At 46.0% G+C, this 13,849-nt stretch overlaps 1 protein-coding gene across 2 annotated transcripts in view; it reads left to right on the top strand.

Annotated features, from left to right (window-relative positions):
- SCAPER (S-phase cyclin A associated protein in the ER) overlaps positions 1–13,849 on the top strand; it is a 3,157,511-nt gene that overhangs the window by 96,573 nt on the left and 3,047,089 nt on the right. For both annotated transcript variants that reach the window (XM_086959426.1, XM_086959427.1), the window contains exon 3: positions 4,043–4,160. In XM_086959426.1, coding sequence (XP_086815552.1) covers positions 4,043–4,160 — 118 coding nt within the window. The remainder of the gene's footprint in view (positions 1–4,042; positions 4,161–13,849) is intronic.

Here is a 13,849-nt window from a genome sequence, read left to right as displayed (position 1 = left end):
CAAAAACCCATACCTACTGAAACCCTAAAAAATACCCTTGCAATCCCAAAGACCCATAAGCACCCTAAATCCTAATATTACCCTTGCCACCCAAAAACTATACACACCCTAAAATTACCATTGCAATCCCAAAACGCATACCCAACCTGAACCCTAAAATTACCCTTGCCACTTAAAACCCCATGCCCACCCAAAACTTAAAAAATAACCTTGCCACCAAAAAACCATACTCGCCCATAACCTTTACACATACTCTTGCAACTATGTGTGTGTGTGTGTGTGTATATATATGTGTATATATATATATATATATATATATATATATATATATATATATATATATATATATATATATATATATATATATACTAGCAGCCCGCCCCAGCGTTGCCTGGGGCAGAAGGGGGCTGGGGGCAGCATTTCCGGATTGCGGCAGCATTGCCCAGGGCAGAAGAGGGCTGGGGTGCACTCCCGCCCCGGCCCCTGCCCGCCCCGACATTGCCTAGACCACCTTCCGCCCGCCTCGCCTTTGCCTTTGCCTTACCCCGCCCGCCCCGACATTGCCCAGACCGCCACCCGCCTCGCCTTTGCCTTACCTGAGCCGCCGCTCTTCCCCACACTCTGGACTTCACCGCCACTCCTCGCTGCTCGTCACCGATCCTCCCCGCCTGTCGTCATCACGCACGTTGCGGACATCGCTAGGTGGCGGCCAGCGCTACGTCGCGGCCGGCGCTACTTTTAGGGGACTACTTTGTTTTTAAAGTTTAATTTTTTAATTTAGGTTTTTATTTTATTTTATGCAGCCTATGTCCATCTACACACCCTGAGGACTACAGCAATGTATTGGGTGTGTGGATTGACGCTGTGGTTCCCGAGTTTACCTTACCAAAAGGTTTCTGTTCTCTCTTTATAATAGTAGTATAGATATTACTTACTTATCTTACTTATAATACTTACCAAAATATTATTTTAATGTCTTTTTTTTACTATTTATATTTTATACATCTGTCATATACAATCAAAGAGTGCCCTCTACTGGCCTTATGTGAGTCATTTTAACTTCATTTTATAGGTTGTTAACCCGTTCCGGGCTCGCGTCGTGCCAACGGCCGTCGCAGGCACTACCTCGCTGGTGCTGCTCAGGTCTGTTGGCCGACGCAGCTGCGCCCACTCATTCTCCCGCACTGCGGTAGAATTTGCCCTGTGGTTAAGCGGCTAAGACTTGGTTGTAAATGCATTAGTGGTTAAAAGACTCGTGATTGAGGTTTAGGTCCCTGTTAAGGAGTGGTGGTTCAGGTCCTTCGTGGAGTCATTGTAAAGGCTGTTTCCCAATTTCCCTTGCTATTGTTCCACACTTGCCTCCTTGTCTGTTGCCCCCGTCCATCTTGCTTTCAGTCGCTCTCTGAGCTTTATCCATATTTTCAGTTTTCAGTCGGGTCAGATTTCTAGCCTACAATACCGTCAACTCTGCTTCACATGCAGGGCCAATACTGTCAACTCTGCTTCACATGCAGGGCCAATACTGTCAACTCTGCTTCACATGCAGGGCCAATACTGTCAACTCTGCTTCACATGCAGGGCCAATACTGTCGACCCTGCTTCACATGCAGGGCCAATACTGTCGACCCTGCTTCACATGCAGGGCCAATACTGTCAACTCTGCTTCACATGCAGGGCCAATACTGTCAACTCTGCTTCACATGCAGGGCCAATACTGTCAACTCTGCTTCACATGCAGGGCCAATACTGTTAACTCTGCTTCACATGCAGGGCCAATACTGTCAACTCTGCTTCACATGCAGGGCCAATACTGTCAACCCTGCTTCACATGCAGGGCCACTACTATAAACTCTGCTTCACATGCAGGGCCGTTGCAGACTTACTTCCCTTTGATCTAAGCTAATGGAAATTCTCTGTGCTCTGCCTCCTGTCTGCCATGGAGCACGGAGGTAATAAGGTCTGAAAGACTAACTGCAGGTGTGATACTTCAGTCCAGAACTCCTTGTGCAGGTGGTGCTGTGTTAGTGAGTGTTTGGGGTGCTTTTGCCACTCATTCAGAATTGGGGATCGATTCAAGACTGGAGGTGTACTGAACTTCCTGGTCTCACCAGTGGGTAACCTCGAGAGTCATAGTCTCATCCCTGGTTATGTCCATCTCCAGCTGCCCGCCAAGGGGTGCCATATTATTATTATTATTTTTTTAAAAGCTCCTGGTTAAGGCGCATTCTCAGTGTCTCAATCCTTTTCTTAAAACTGTCCCCAGTGCACCTTGTAAATCCATGCACCTTGGGCCTCTGCCTCCCTCTTGACGTAAATAATTAATTTACTCTCTTAATTTCTATGCAGGTAAGTACTTAATCAATAATAACTCAGATCGGAAAGAAAAAACCAGAGTCCGTGGTGTTAGAGTTCTTAGGGGTTTTATTCCTTAAAAAGGAATGGTCATGACCAGGATATCTGATTCTGACCACCACAGGGGTGTCAGAAGGGATAGAGCGCGCTACATTTTATTGACAATACATAGCTTATATACTTAATTCATATCATAAGCAACAGTGCAGGAGGCGTAACAGTTGAGAGGAGACAAGATAACAGTATACACGTGGTACTGGTACGTAATCAAGAGGCGTGAACTAGGCGTGAACTGGAGGTGTGTGCTAGAAACGTCACAGATAGGTGTCACAAAGGGGTGGCACTAACAAAATTGTTGCAATGTCAGCAGAAATCGGAAACTTGGATGCGCGCGCAGCTGCATGACGTGTGAATGACGTGAAGCTGGAGGGTGCAGGGGACTTGACATTTACACTGACGGAAAGAGACAGAAGTCTGGCATGTCAGATCAACTTGTACTTCTATCATATCTGATATCTGATGTTTAGGAACCATATTATCTGGGCGGAAAGGTCTCTAGGGCAGAAACTATTCTATGCTAACTGTGGATGCGTGTATAAGCGCCTAAGTGTCTGCATGAGAAGCGTGGGGGCACGGGGCCTTCCATGGAAGCATGGTAACAGAAGCTATGAATTACTTGCACTGAGACGGGTCGGCCCTTTGGCTCTGCAGCTGGGGAGGATGTTTACTGAAGCTAGTAGGCAGGAATGCATTCTCGAGGAGCGGAACAGATAACTCGAAGGTTATAGTCAGTCTTGGCAGAAAACAGGCTGAGCTGAGCGCGAGGGGCCGCGCTGGAAGTAAGTCAGAGTTCACGGGTACAGAGGCAGCCTGGGCAGAGGCTGTCAGAGTCAAAAGCCAGAAAATAGGCTCGATGGCAGAAATTCAGGGCCTACTCTGCCAGAGCAGGAAAACATATAAAGTACACTTCAAAAAGACGGTGGCATGGCATACTTAGGAATGGACCATTTAATCCATTCAGGGTGGATCTGAAAGAGGACAAGTTAATGTTGGACGCAAATGTATTTGCGTCTTCATAGCGGACACAGGAGGGAAGTTACATGTACTTTAAGCTGATACATGGAGTCGGTGGGGTACGCGCTAGGGAACATAACATGACCAAAAATTTATATTTCCTCACTCTGTGTTGCAACTTCTGGCCTGGGACTTCTTGCAGTAAGTATTTCACACTATACCACCGTTTAGACCAGAGAAGAAGAGAGGACTTCTTTGTCGCTGCTCTACCCAAACCACTTCCAAAAGAGGCTCAACGTTCGTAAAGCCTGCAACCTGCACTTCGATGTCGGCTTTGTGGCCCAGGGAGTTAGAAGTTGCTGAGCGATTGAGGTCTAAAGATGAGCTCCAAGTAACCCTGCTGGTTTGGTTCCTGCAGGCCCTTCTACAGCCTGCCACTCCCTCCTAAGCATGGCTTGTCATGGTTTTGAAAATCGGTAAAGAATTCAAACCAAAGGCATTTTAGGTAATTATCCTGTGCCCCAGCCGGACGTATATTAGCTGACTCTGAAATACTAGACAAATCAAGTGTTACTATTAGTTTACTCATTTAACGAACCCTGTTTTGGAGACAGACTCTTGCCGTTACCCGAACCACTTTAAATACATCTAATATATTTCCCTCTTTCATGTTTAGGCTTCATTCCAGCGCTCCAACAGCCATGACAAAGTGAGGAAAATAGTTGCGGAAGAAGGACGCACTGCAAGAAACTTAATAGCTTGGAGTGTGCCCCTAGAAAACCGAGAAGATGAGGGTACGTAATTTATTTGTATCTTTTTATTTTTCAGTGAACATTTCAAAGCTTAAAGTTATTCAGCAAGCATGTGTGCATCATTCAGAATATTTACACAATACTGATATGTAAGAAATTATGTACAAAGATAATAGTTCCGATAACCTAGTCTCTGAATACTTTATATGACTTTGTTATGTAAATTAGGTACTTAAAAAGCGCATATCTACGCGATAAGTGTCCCGGTGCTGAAAGACCACCTGGCGGGGCTGACAATGTGCTGACAAGAGGTTGGTATGCGTGTTATTGCTAGAATGACCAGGTTTTCAGTGACTTTCTAAAAGTGAGATGGTCCTGAATCTGCCTGAGTGCCAGAGGCAGACTGTTCCAGTGTTGAACGGCTTGCACCTGAAAGGAGCGTCCGCCTATTCGAGTACGGGAAAACTTGGGAATAATCACCTGCTGCAGTGATGATGACCTCCGAGTTCGGAGCGGACTGGACTCTTTTCCTGATGTTAGAAGCACCTGTTCCATGTAGAGCTTTAATGGCCAAAACCACCGCCTTAAAGCGAATCCTCTTGCGCATCGGCAGCCAGTGAAGAGATTTCAGATGAGGGACATCCGTGTTCTAGGGCCGAGCATGAGAATTGCCCTTGCTGCTGCATCTGGACAACTCCGTGGTAGTAGGTAATCCAGTATGCCCAGGTACAGTACATTTACATAGTCCAGCATAGATATTATTAAGGCCTGTATCACTGCTTTTCTGTGTACAAGCGGAAGTAGGGGCAGAAATTGTCTTAGCATTTTAAGCAAGCCAAAACAGGATTCCACTACTGCTTGTATCTGAGCCTTCATAGACAAATTATCCTCTAGCTTGACCCCTAGATTTTTGACGGTCTTTACCAAGGATGTAGGGGGGACATATCTGTAGGCCACCAATTGCGCCACACATCGCTTGGAGGGAGACAAAAGAGGGTGATCTCTGATTTTTCCGAGTTACACTTCAGTTGATTCAATTGTAGCCAGGCAAATACTTCTGACAAGCAGTTATTGATCGTGTCACGTCTGAAATCAACCTCCTTATCAGAGGTTAAGAGCAACTGTTTGTCATCCACATATGACACTATTTTTGCTCCATGCGCCTCAGCCAAATGCGCCAAGGGGGTCATATAAAGGTTAAAAAGGGTTGGGCTCAAGATCGAGCACTGCGGGACTCCCACCTTCACGGGGGAAATGGGGGCCGCAAAAGGCGGAGACTAAACCATTTTCTGACTGTCTGCAAAAAAGGAGGAGAACCACTTGAGTACCGTGCCCCGGAAACCACACTCCTAGAGTCTCTGCAGAAGCCGGTTGTGAGGCACGGTATCAAAGGCCGCTGATTGGTGCAATAGTATCAACTTGACCTTACCACCTTTGTCCAAGGTCTCCTTAATGACCGAAGGAGACTTTTAAAAGTGCTGTTTCTGTGCTAAAGTTTGTCCTGAAGCCAGACTGGGTCTGGTGAAGCACTTGATTAGTTTCCACATAAGTTGAAGTAACAATACTCACATATTTTTCCAGAGCCTTGGAAAGGAAGGGAAGCAGGCATATTGGCCTATAATTTGAAACTAATTCGGGATCAGATTGACGCCAAAACTTTGGCTGGGCACGGATCAGAGGGGGAGCAAGATTGCTGGGCTCATGATTTCCAAAGATTTATTCATGGTGATAGGGGGGAACTGCTTAAAAGACAGCCCCCTTATCTGAGTGTAAGGGGATAGAAGCTCTAGACATTCACCCTGGACTAGGGACTGCACAGGGAAAGTGTCTTGAATATGTTTAATCTTTTCATGGAAGTAGGAGGCTAGGTGGTTCGTCCATGCTTCCGTGGGGGTGAAAGGCCTCATAGCCGTGCTCGGAGATGAGAACTTTTTTACTATTTTGAAAATGTCTTTACTTTTATTAACTGCCAGGTCAACTTTCGGGGAGAAAAAGGTTTTTTTCTCCTCATAGACTTTTTTATAATGTGACTTCAACCTCTGTTTATAAATTATTTTATCTTTGGTGTCAAAATTCTTCCGCCAAGCCCTCTCCAGGCGTTTGCAGGTTCTTTTACTTTTCCTGAGGACTTCGGAGAACCATGGGGCAGAAGCACGAGCCTTAGCAGAACGCGACGATGGGGGTGCGAGTTCCCAGGCATGGAGCTGAAGCCAGTTTTCCATTCCCACTAAAAGGAATCGGATGGTTACTGAGGGCAGAGCTCAGGGCATCAGGCGTAATTAGGTGGAATGGTCGAAATGAAATTAAATGAAAATGATATTTATATAGCGCATAAACTACGCTGAGGCCTCACAGCGCTGGTGGCTAGAATCAGAGAAGCAACAGAGCAGGTACTAGCAGATGGTTCCAAACAGATGAGTTTTAAAAAGTTTTCTAAATGCCAACAAATTGCTATTCTTTCTGAGGGTGAGCGGAAGGGAATTCCAGATTTTTGCGGCATTGAAAGAAAACAAGCGGCCACCCCAACGGGCCTTGTTTATCTTATTGGAGGTGGGCAGGTGTAATGAGCTGGAACGCAAGGCTCTGTGGGGAAGATAGGGAGTGACTAGAGGATGCATTATAGCTGGACCAGTCCTCCACATAGCTTTCTGAGTCAGACACATGGCTTTAAACTGTATCCTGGCTGCAATAGGGAGCCAATGCAGTTTCTTCCGGGCAGGTTTGGCAGACCGCCAGCGTGGTATTTGGTAGAGCAATCGGGCTGCGCAATTCTGGGTGACCTGAAGCTTGTTAATTGCAACCTGGGGGGCTCCCAGATAGAGAGCATTTCCATAGTCCAGGCGAGAGAGTATCAAGGCCTGGACCATGATTCTCCTCGCCCGAAACTGAAGCAAAGGGATATTCTTCCGGAGCATTCTCATCAGACCATAACAGGTGGATGAAGTTTTGGTGGCCTGAAAAGTAAAATCAAGGGAATTGTCCAACCAAATTCCCAGGCTCTTTATCTGTGTCTTGGGGGGGGTGAGGGAGGCTGGGAGGGGGGGGGGGGGTCCCAAACAGGTTGGCCATAGGGGGGCGAGAATGTTGGGCGATGGATTGCCTAGCAACATAATTTCTGTTTTTTCCCCATTTAGTCTAAGGCAGGAGAGTTCCATCCATCTGGCTACTGCCTCTAAACAGGGACCTAGAGTGCTAAACGACCCCTCAGCTTGGTTTAGTGAAACCACAAGCTGGGTGTCGTCTGCATAGGTGACAATTCTAATGCCAAATGGATGGACTAACTCCGCCAGAGGCCTCATATAAACATTAAAAAGTGTGGGGCTCAGGGCAGAGCCCTGAGGAACCTCACAGCTAAGTGGCTGCTTGGTGGAAATGGCCTCTCCCTCAAAGACCTGGAAGAAGCGCTCATCAAGGAAGGAGACAAGCCATGGCAGTGCTGCGCCCGACACTCCCATGCCACTAAGTCGATGTACTAAAATGGCATGGTTAACCGTGTCGAACGCAGCACTGAGATCTAATAGAATAATGGCTGCCTTCCCTCCCCGGTCCAGCAAACTCCTTGTTTCCTCTGTCACTGCCAACAGGGCTGTCTCAGTCCCTTGTTGGGGACGGAAACCTGTCTGAGAAGTACACAGCAGGTTGTTAGACTCTAAATACTCAACTAAGATGTTATTAATGTGCTTCTCAGCCAATTTGCTCATCCAGGGCAAAAGGGAGATAGGGCGATAGTTGGATAAATTGCATTGATCCAGATGGGGTTACTTTAAAAAAGCTCTAACCATTGCACATTTCCATGATGTAGGGACTATGCCCGAAGCAATCGATGTATTGAGGACATCAAGGATAGCTGGACGATTCGAGTCAATGACTGAAATGAGATATTGTGGAGGTGCTGGGTCCATAAGGGAGCCTGAAGAGACTTTGGGAATTATTTTGTCCAGAGACGGTATTTTGGGGGGTAAATTGTTCCAGCATGCAGGTGGCCGTGATACTAGGGCTAGCTATTGCAGCTGCATCTAGCTCAGAATTATCGGAGGCAAGGAGGCATAAATAGTTTGAATCTTCTGGTAGAAGAATGTTGCTAAGTTATTGCAGCGTGCAAGTGCTCCTTCTGATGGTACTGATTCTTGGGGGGGAAGTAATCAACGATTCGGCTATCTCAAAGATTTCCTTTGGTGAGTTGGCATCTGTATTATTTTTGTTTCGTAGAAGAGAGCTTGTGCGGCCTTGATTTCGGTTTTGTATAGCCTAATTGCTGTTCTATATTCTGCCTTCCTGCACTGGGAGCGATCTTGTCTCCAGTTCCTCTCTAGCCTGCGACAACATCGTTTTAAGTCCCTCAGTTTGGGTGTGAACCATGGGGCTACTTTTTGCCTCTTTATGCAATGCATGGATTGCTTAGGAAGGACTAAGTCGAGGGAATTTTGGATCCAGTTGTTAAAATTACTGCTGGCCGTGTTGGGGTTAGGAACCTTCAAGGGTTTAAGGTCAGCAAGAGCAGATTCCCATAGAGTGGAGGAGAGTTTGGACCACTTTCTGCTCCACTATTTTTTAGATTGTTGGACAGATAAAGACCTCCTAGTTACCCAGGTCAAACGTATTAAGTAGTGGTCTGTCCAGGGAAGCTCTGTGCTGACGGGGCCCCCTGGAGCTTGGGCCCCCCCCCGCACCGCGTGGTCTGCGGGGGCCTGTGCTACGCCCCTGGCTTGCATTACCTATTTCCATTAGCCTCAGTCGCTGTAGCAAAACCAATTACCAAGATCTGACGTCTTGCATGCAGCATGGCCGGCGCCGTCCGCCTCCGGGATGCTGACGGGTGCAGATGGGCTTGCCTTGTACGGTAGTAGCATTGCTTGACGGGGCGAGGGGTAACGAGCGCACTGACCTCTCTTGACGGGCCCACTCTTATAGGTGGGCGCTGTGGTCCCGCATCAAAAGTTGAAAAGCTCAGGCGAGGTATGCCTAATGCAGCAGCACGTCCCTATAGCATGGTTCAGCATTCCCAAAGCAAGTTTACATGTCCAACGAAGATGCATAGCAAGTTGACATGTTTAGAAGGCGCCCAGTGGACCTTGTATCTAAAGTTAAGATCTGCTTTTATATGCTTTATATGAGCAATATTTCTACCAGTAATATTTCTATATAATATCACATTACTTTATAAATGAGGAATTCCAACTTGTTGCCCTATATCATTTTGTTGGGCGGGGTGGGGGGTTAAATTTGTTTTATTGAATTTTTGTTGTTTCTCATGTCAGGTCTTACATCAAACAACATAATTTAAATTTACGTATATAGACATTTTTGCGCTAGTTTACAGGACAATCGTTTTTTGCAGAGCGGTGTCTAGTGTGCACATAATAGTTGTGATGCCTAGGTAATGTAAACGTAAACATTATGCAATATAACATTGGTGCAGTAAGAAACCAGAACATTTTTCCTCCTTCCTTTTCTTGATTAATTAAGATAGAATTTTAAGCAGCATTTATATATCACCGCTGTATGCTGCCTACCCCACTTTCACCTTCGCATTTTTATTACATAATATTTATGCACATACATATCGCCACCCTTGCATCTTGAACAGTCCATAAGCAGCTTGTTCAAGTGTGAGTGGCACACAACACCTACAGCCCTGTGTGTTTCATCTGCTGACTACTAAGCTCATTTTAATACTTTTCTTGCTATATACCCAGGGCTTTAAGTGGGCTGGGTTTGGCCAGTGCTGATCACCGGCAGTTCTTCAAGGCAGGTGCGGAGACTGGTCGCTATCGGGCTCTCCATTTTCGTCCTCCCTATCAGAATGGAAAACAAATCTTAACTCTACAGCAGTTCACTGTTTTTGATGTAACTTTTATTTTTTTGCAGTATATATTGTAAAACTCGAAGTGCTTTACATGAGCACCAACTAGGACATATATATTTATTTTTTTGGTAGGCACCGTCGATTAAGTGATTTGCCCAGAAACACAGGATGCTGAACCGACGCTTAGACTCAAACCCTCTGCCCCCACTCTAAAGTTGGCAGCTCTAGCCATTCCTCCACAACCTCTCACGCAAGAACATTTTCAATATTCTATTCAACAAAGCCATAGTTATATGTATGTGGTATTTTTATCTTATCCAACTAACAACCTTTGACAAAGCCAATAGTCCTGGCTTGTTGTAGGTATTATGTTACTTGTTGTATTATAAATCTGGAGGCAATTACAGAAGCAGCAAAATACCAGTCGGGCCTCACATTGTGCTGAGCACATATTTTTAGCATAAATGTTTCAAGGTACGCCCCTTTGAGAGACCCCCCCCCCCTACCCTGCCCCCAGTTTCAGGGTAGTCCTGCCAGGCTGTACGGAAGTCTGTCAATATTGCATCCCATTCTGCCAACAGGCAGCTGTTTCCACGTCCCCATTGTGTCTGCGCCCAATAGAGAAGCGATTTAAACCAGGCCTTCGTGGCTGGTGGTTCCGGGGATTTCCAGCGCTGAGCAAGTAGCCGTTTGGCAACTATAAGTCCCAGTTCTATGTATCGGGTTGTCACTTTATATTTTTTAGGCCTTTGATACCGACCTAATATACATGTCTCCCATGACCACTCTAGCGTGCGTTCTGTGCAGTTGGCTAAATATTTGGTGACTGTTTCCCAATGCGGTCGGATGGCTGTGCAGGCCCATAGCATATGCACAAGGCCTCCACCAATCCTATCACATCTGGGGCATTTGGCATCGTTACTATTTGAAACATTGATTGATTTTGACTGGTGTCAAATAGGCTCTGTGTGCTATGTAGTATTGGTTTAGCCGGAATCTAGCGTTTCGGGAGATGCGCATGGGACTCACTAGGATATCTTTCCACTCCCACTCTGTGCTAGGTCGCGGCAAGTCAGTGCACCAGTGGGCTCGAAGGGATAACAGTGGAAGTATTGTGTGTAATCTCTGGGACTCCCCCAGCCATCTGGTGAGATGCTGGCCCGCACCCAGTTAGCAGGGTCGGATTGGGATCACAATTCGGCCCGGGCACTGACGAAAAAAGTGGCCCACATTCAAGAGGCGTGGCCCATATTTAAGGGGCGTGGCCCACATTCAAGAGGCGTGCCCTTTCATGAAACACCATTTGCACAGACAAGGAAGGAAAGTGGGAGGATACTGTTCTTGCACACAACACAGGGCCAAGGTGACAATGACCTACATGCTGAGCAACTAAGAAATATCAAGGCCCCTTTTTGTCACAAAATTATTCCAGCCCTCCAGCACAGGAGCACCTGAAAAGCAGCAAAGCCCCTGCTATTACTAACCTACTCAGCCCCCCCAGACCTTCAGCTCAGGAGCACATGAACAGAGGTAAGGCCCCTGCAATTAGTAAATTAATCAACCCTCCAGGCCTTGGGAAAATGTCCTGGCAGGGGAGCACAAAACACAGCTTTCTGGGTCATCCAAGGTAGCCAGGTAGCCAGGGGGGAGGCTGAGGTGAAGCTGGTGCATGGGAAGTGCCTTCCCAGTGTGTTCTGGCAGTTTGAGTGTTTACCATTTACTGTAGTATTACCCTTGTACCTGTGTATGGTACCCTTTTCGAACTTGCACAAGTCACTTTTCTCTTGTAACACACTGTTTGCTCCTCTCACTTTTGTTTGCTTTAGATACTTGCACAAGTGCCACCATTGCCTACGTAAAGTTTGTTCTTGTGCTGGAGTGTCTGCCATTAATTGCAGTATTATACCTCTACTTGTATTTTGTACGCTTTTGTAACCTGCACACATGTCACTTTTTCCTCCTGTAATGTATCGTTTGCTCCTCTTGTATTTTGGTTGCTCACTATTGTCACTTTTGATTCATGTAACTTAACGTTTGCTTTTGTAATTTGTCCACTTATAATTTTCTCCTCATGTATTATTGCTGTTCCTAGTGTGAAGCGCTCTGACACCTTCGGTAAAGTCTGCGCTATATAAACTCGCATAAATAAATAAATAAATAAAACAAAAAAATTCCAAACATCACCAGGCCCCCACAGCAAGGCCCATTCTTCCTCGCCCACTGTGCCCTGAATGTGAAGGGCTGTGGGCTAGGTGTTAATACTAACAACGTTTCTGGGCTGCACTGGCGCCAGGGGGCCGAGGTGCAAATGGCTCAACGGCCTGAGAAACACCTGGCCCCCAGGGAGGCCGATTATTGCAAACAATCGCCCCTCCCCAGCCCAGCCTCAGCTTGATTGCTTGGCAGGGCAGGGGTGAAGGAGAGCCCACAGCTGACAATCGCTGTCTGGCCGCACAGCGAGGCTGCTTTCATTTTCCCAGTCTGTCTCCTTGCACTCTGTGGGCCGGTTTTTTTCTCCCCATTCCTAGTCCACTCTCTGTGGACTGGGACAGGGGTGAAAAAAAACGGCCCACAGAGGGCACTGAGGCACCGGCCCTTCGGCCCATTCCCGAATGCCCGCCTTGCCAATCCGCCCCTGCCAGTTAGTGTAGGTACTGTATTTTTAAGTCAGGGTGGGTTCTTGCGTTATATGTCCCCATACCATACGCAATTCGTTGCCCTACATCATTATCCAAAATTAAGTTGTACACAACTGAAGCTATCAACAACAAATCTAGTGATGGTTTGAGCTTCAGTTATATATCCTGCTTCAGTTATACACCCTGCACCTGAAGTTATACTCGTTTAATAACTTTTGTTTGAAATGCAGTTATCAGACCAGATTTGACTTTTCTGTCTCCTATACCGGCTGCCGCGGGCTGCCTTTGTAGGCTAATTCTGTCTGCTCCTTTAAAGCAATCATGGCTGTGGAGTCTTCTATTATGTAACAATTTGTAGATCTGCCTGGAAAGTTCTACGGGTTCCAGAGGCACCTATTTCAAAGCATTGGATTAAAAGTGCCAAAATCCCGTAGTAGAGCCTTTATCTGATGCCAGGTGTCGTTTTTTTTAAATACTTCTCTTTATTAACAAGGTTGCACATAGAAAGTTTACAGTAAATATACGTCCCTCCATTAGTCCTACATCTCCGCTCTGAGCCATCTATATAGGGATACAACAACAGTAACAAAACACCGGCGCACATCTCATAAGGGAAAAGCTTTCAGAAGCCGCATATGGATAAGTGGCGAGGTTTCGGGATATTCATGATGGAACTTATCATGGCTCCACAACTATTGAAATTAAAGAGGACTTGACTACTTCCATTTCACTTGCTCGACTGAATGTGATTACATTTACGGTGAATCTTATACAAAGAATTTCGTACATTGGCAAACCTGTGATTGTATGATTTTAGTCCGCAATACATTGTGAATAAGCCGTGAAGCCCGCATAGGGCGAAATGCGCGTCGGCTGTGGAGAATTGTGTTTCAAAAGAAATTAAGTCTGAATTTTCTACACAACAAGACTCTCTTGGATTGGAATAGTGTTCCGACAAGAATACTAATTGAAGAAAATTGCTGACTGCACAGCGGATAAAAGTTACCATATGTGATGTGTGCTGGTGTTTTGTTACTGTTGATGTGATTATCTGCTGCACTTCTTGTGGGCGGAAAGTCTTTTTTGATGCCTTAGGTGGATGAGCATCAAACACCAAAGTTGCACTCAATATATAATGCTTTGAACTCCGTATTCAGAAGAATTTGATATAATAAGGGGACACTATCTGATGTGCAGGTCTCTAAAAGCAAATCCATCTTTCTTTGTTTGTTGTATCTAGGGATACAAGAAAGCTTGGTTTTACATTTATGTGGCATAAATTCTAC

The sequence above is a fragment of the Lissotriton vulgaris genome, chromosome 2_2 (assembly GCF_964263255.1).
Source record: "Lissotriton vulgaris chromosome 2_2, aLisVul1.2, whole genome shotgun sequence".
NCBI classification, from domain to species: Eukaryota; Metazoa; Chordata; class Amphibia; order Caudata; family Salamandridae; genus Lissotriton; species Lissotriton vulgaris.
Note: the sequence above shows the minus strand (reverse complement) of the source record. Positions and strands in the feature narration are given on the sequence as shown.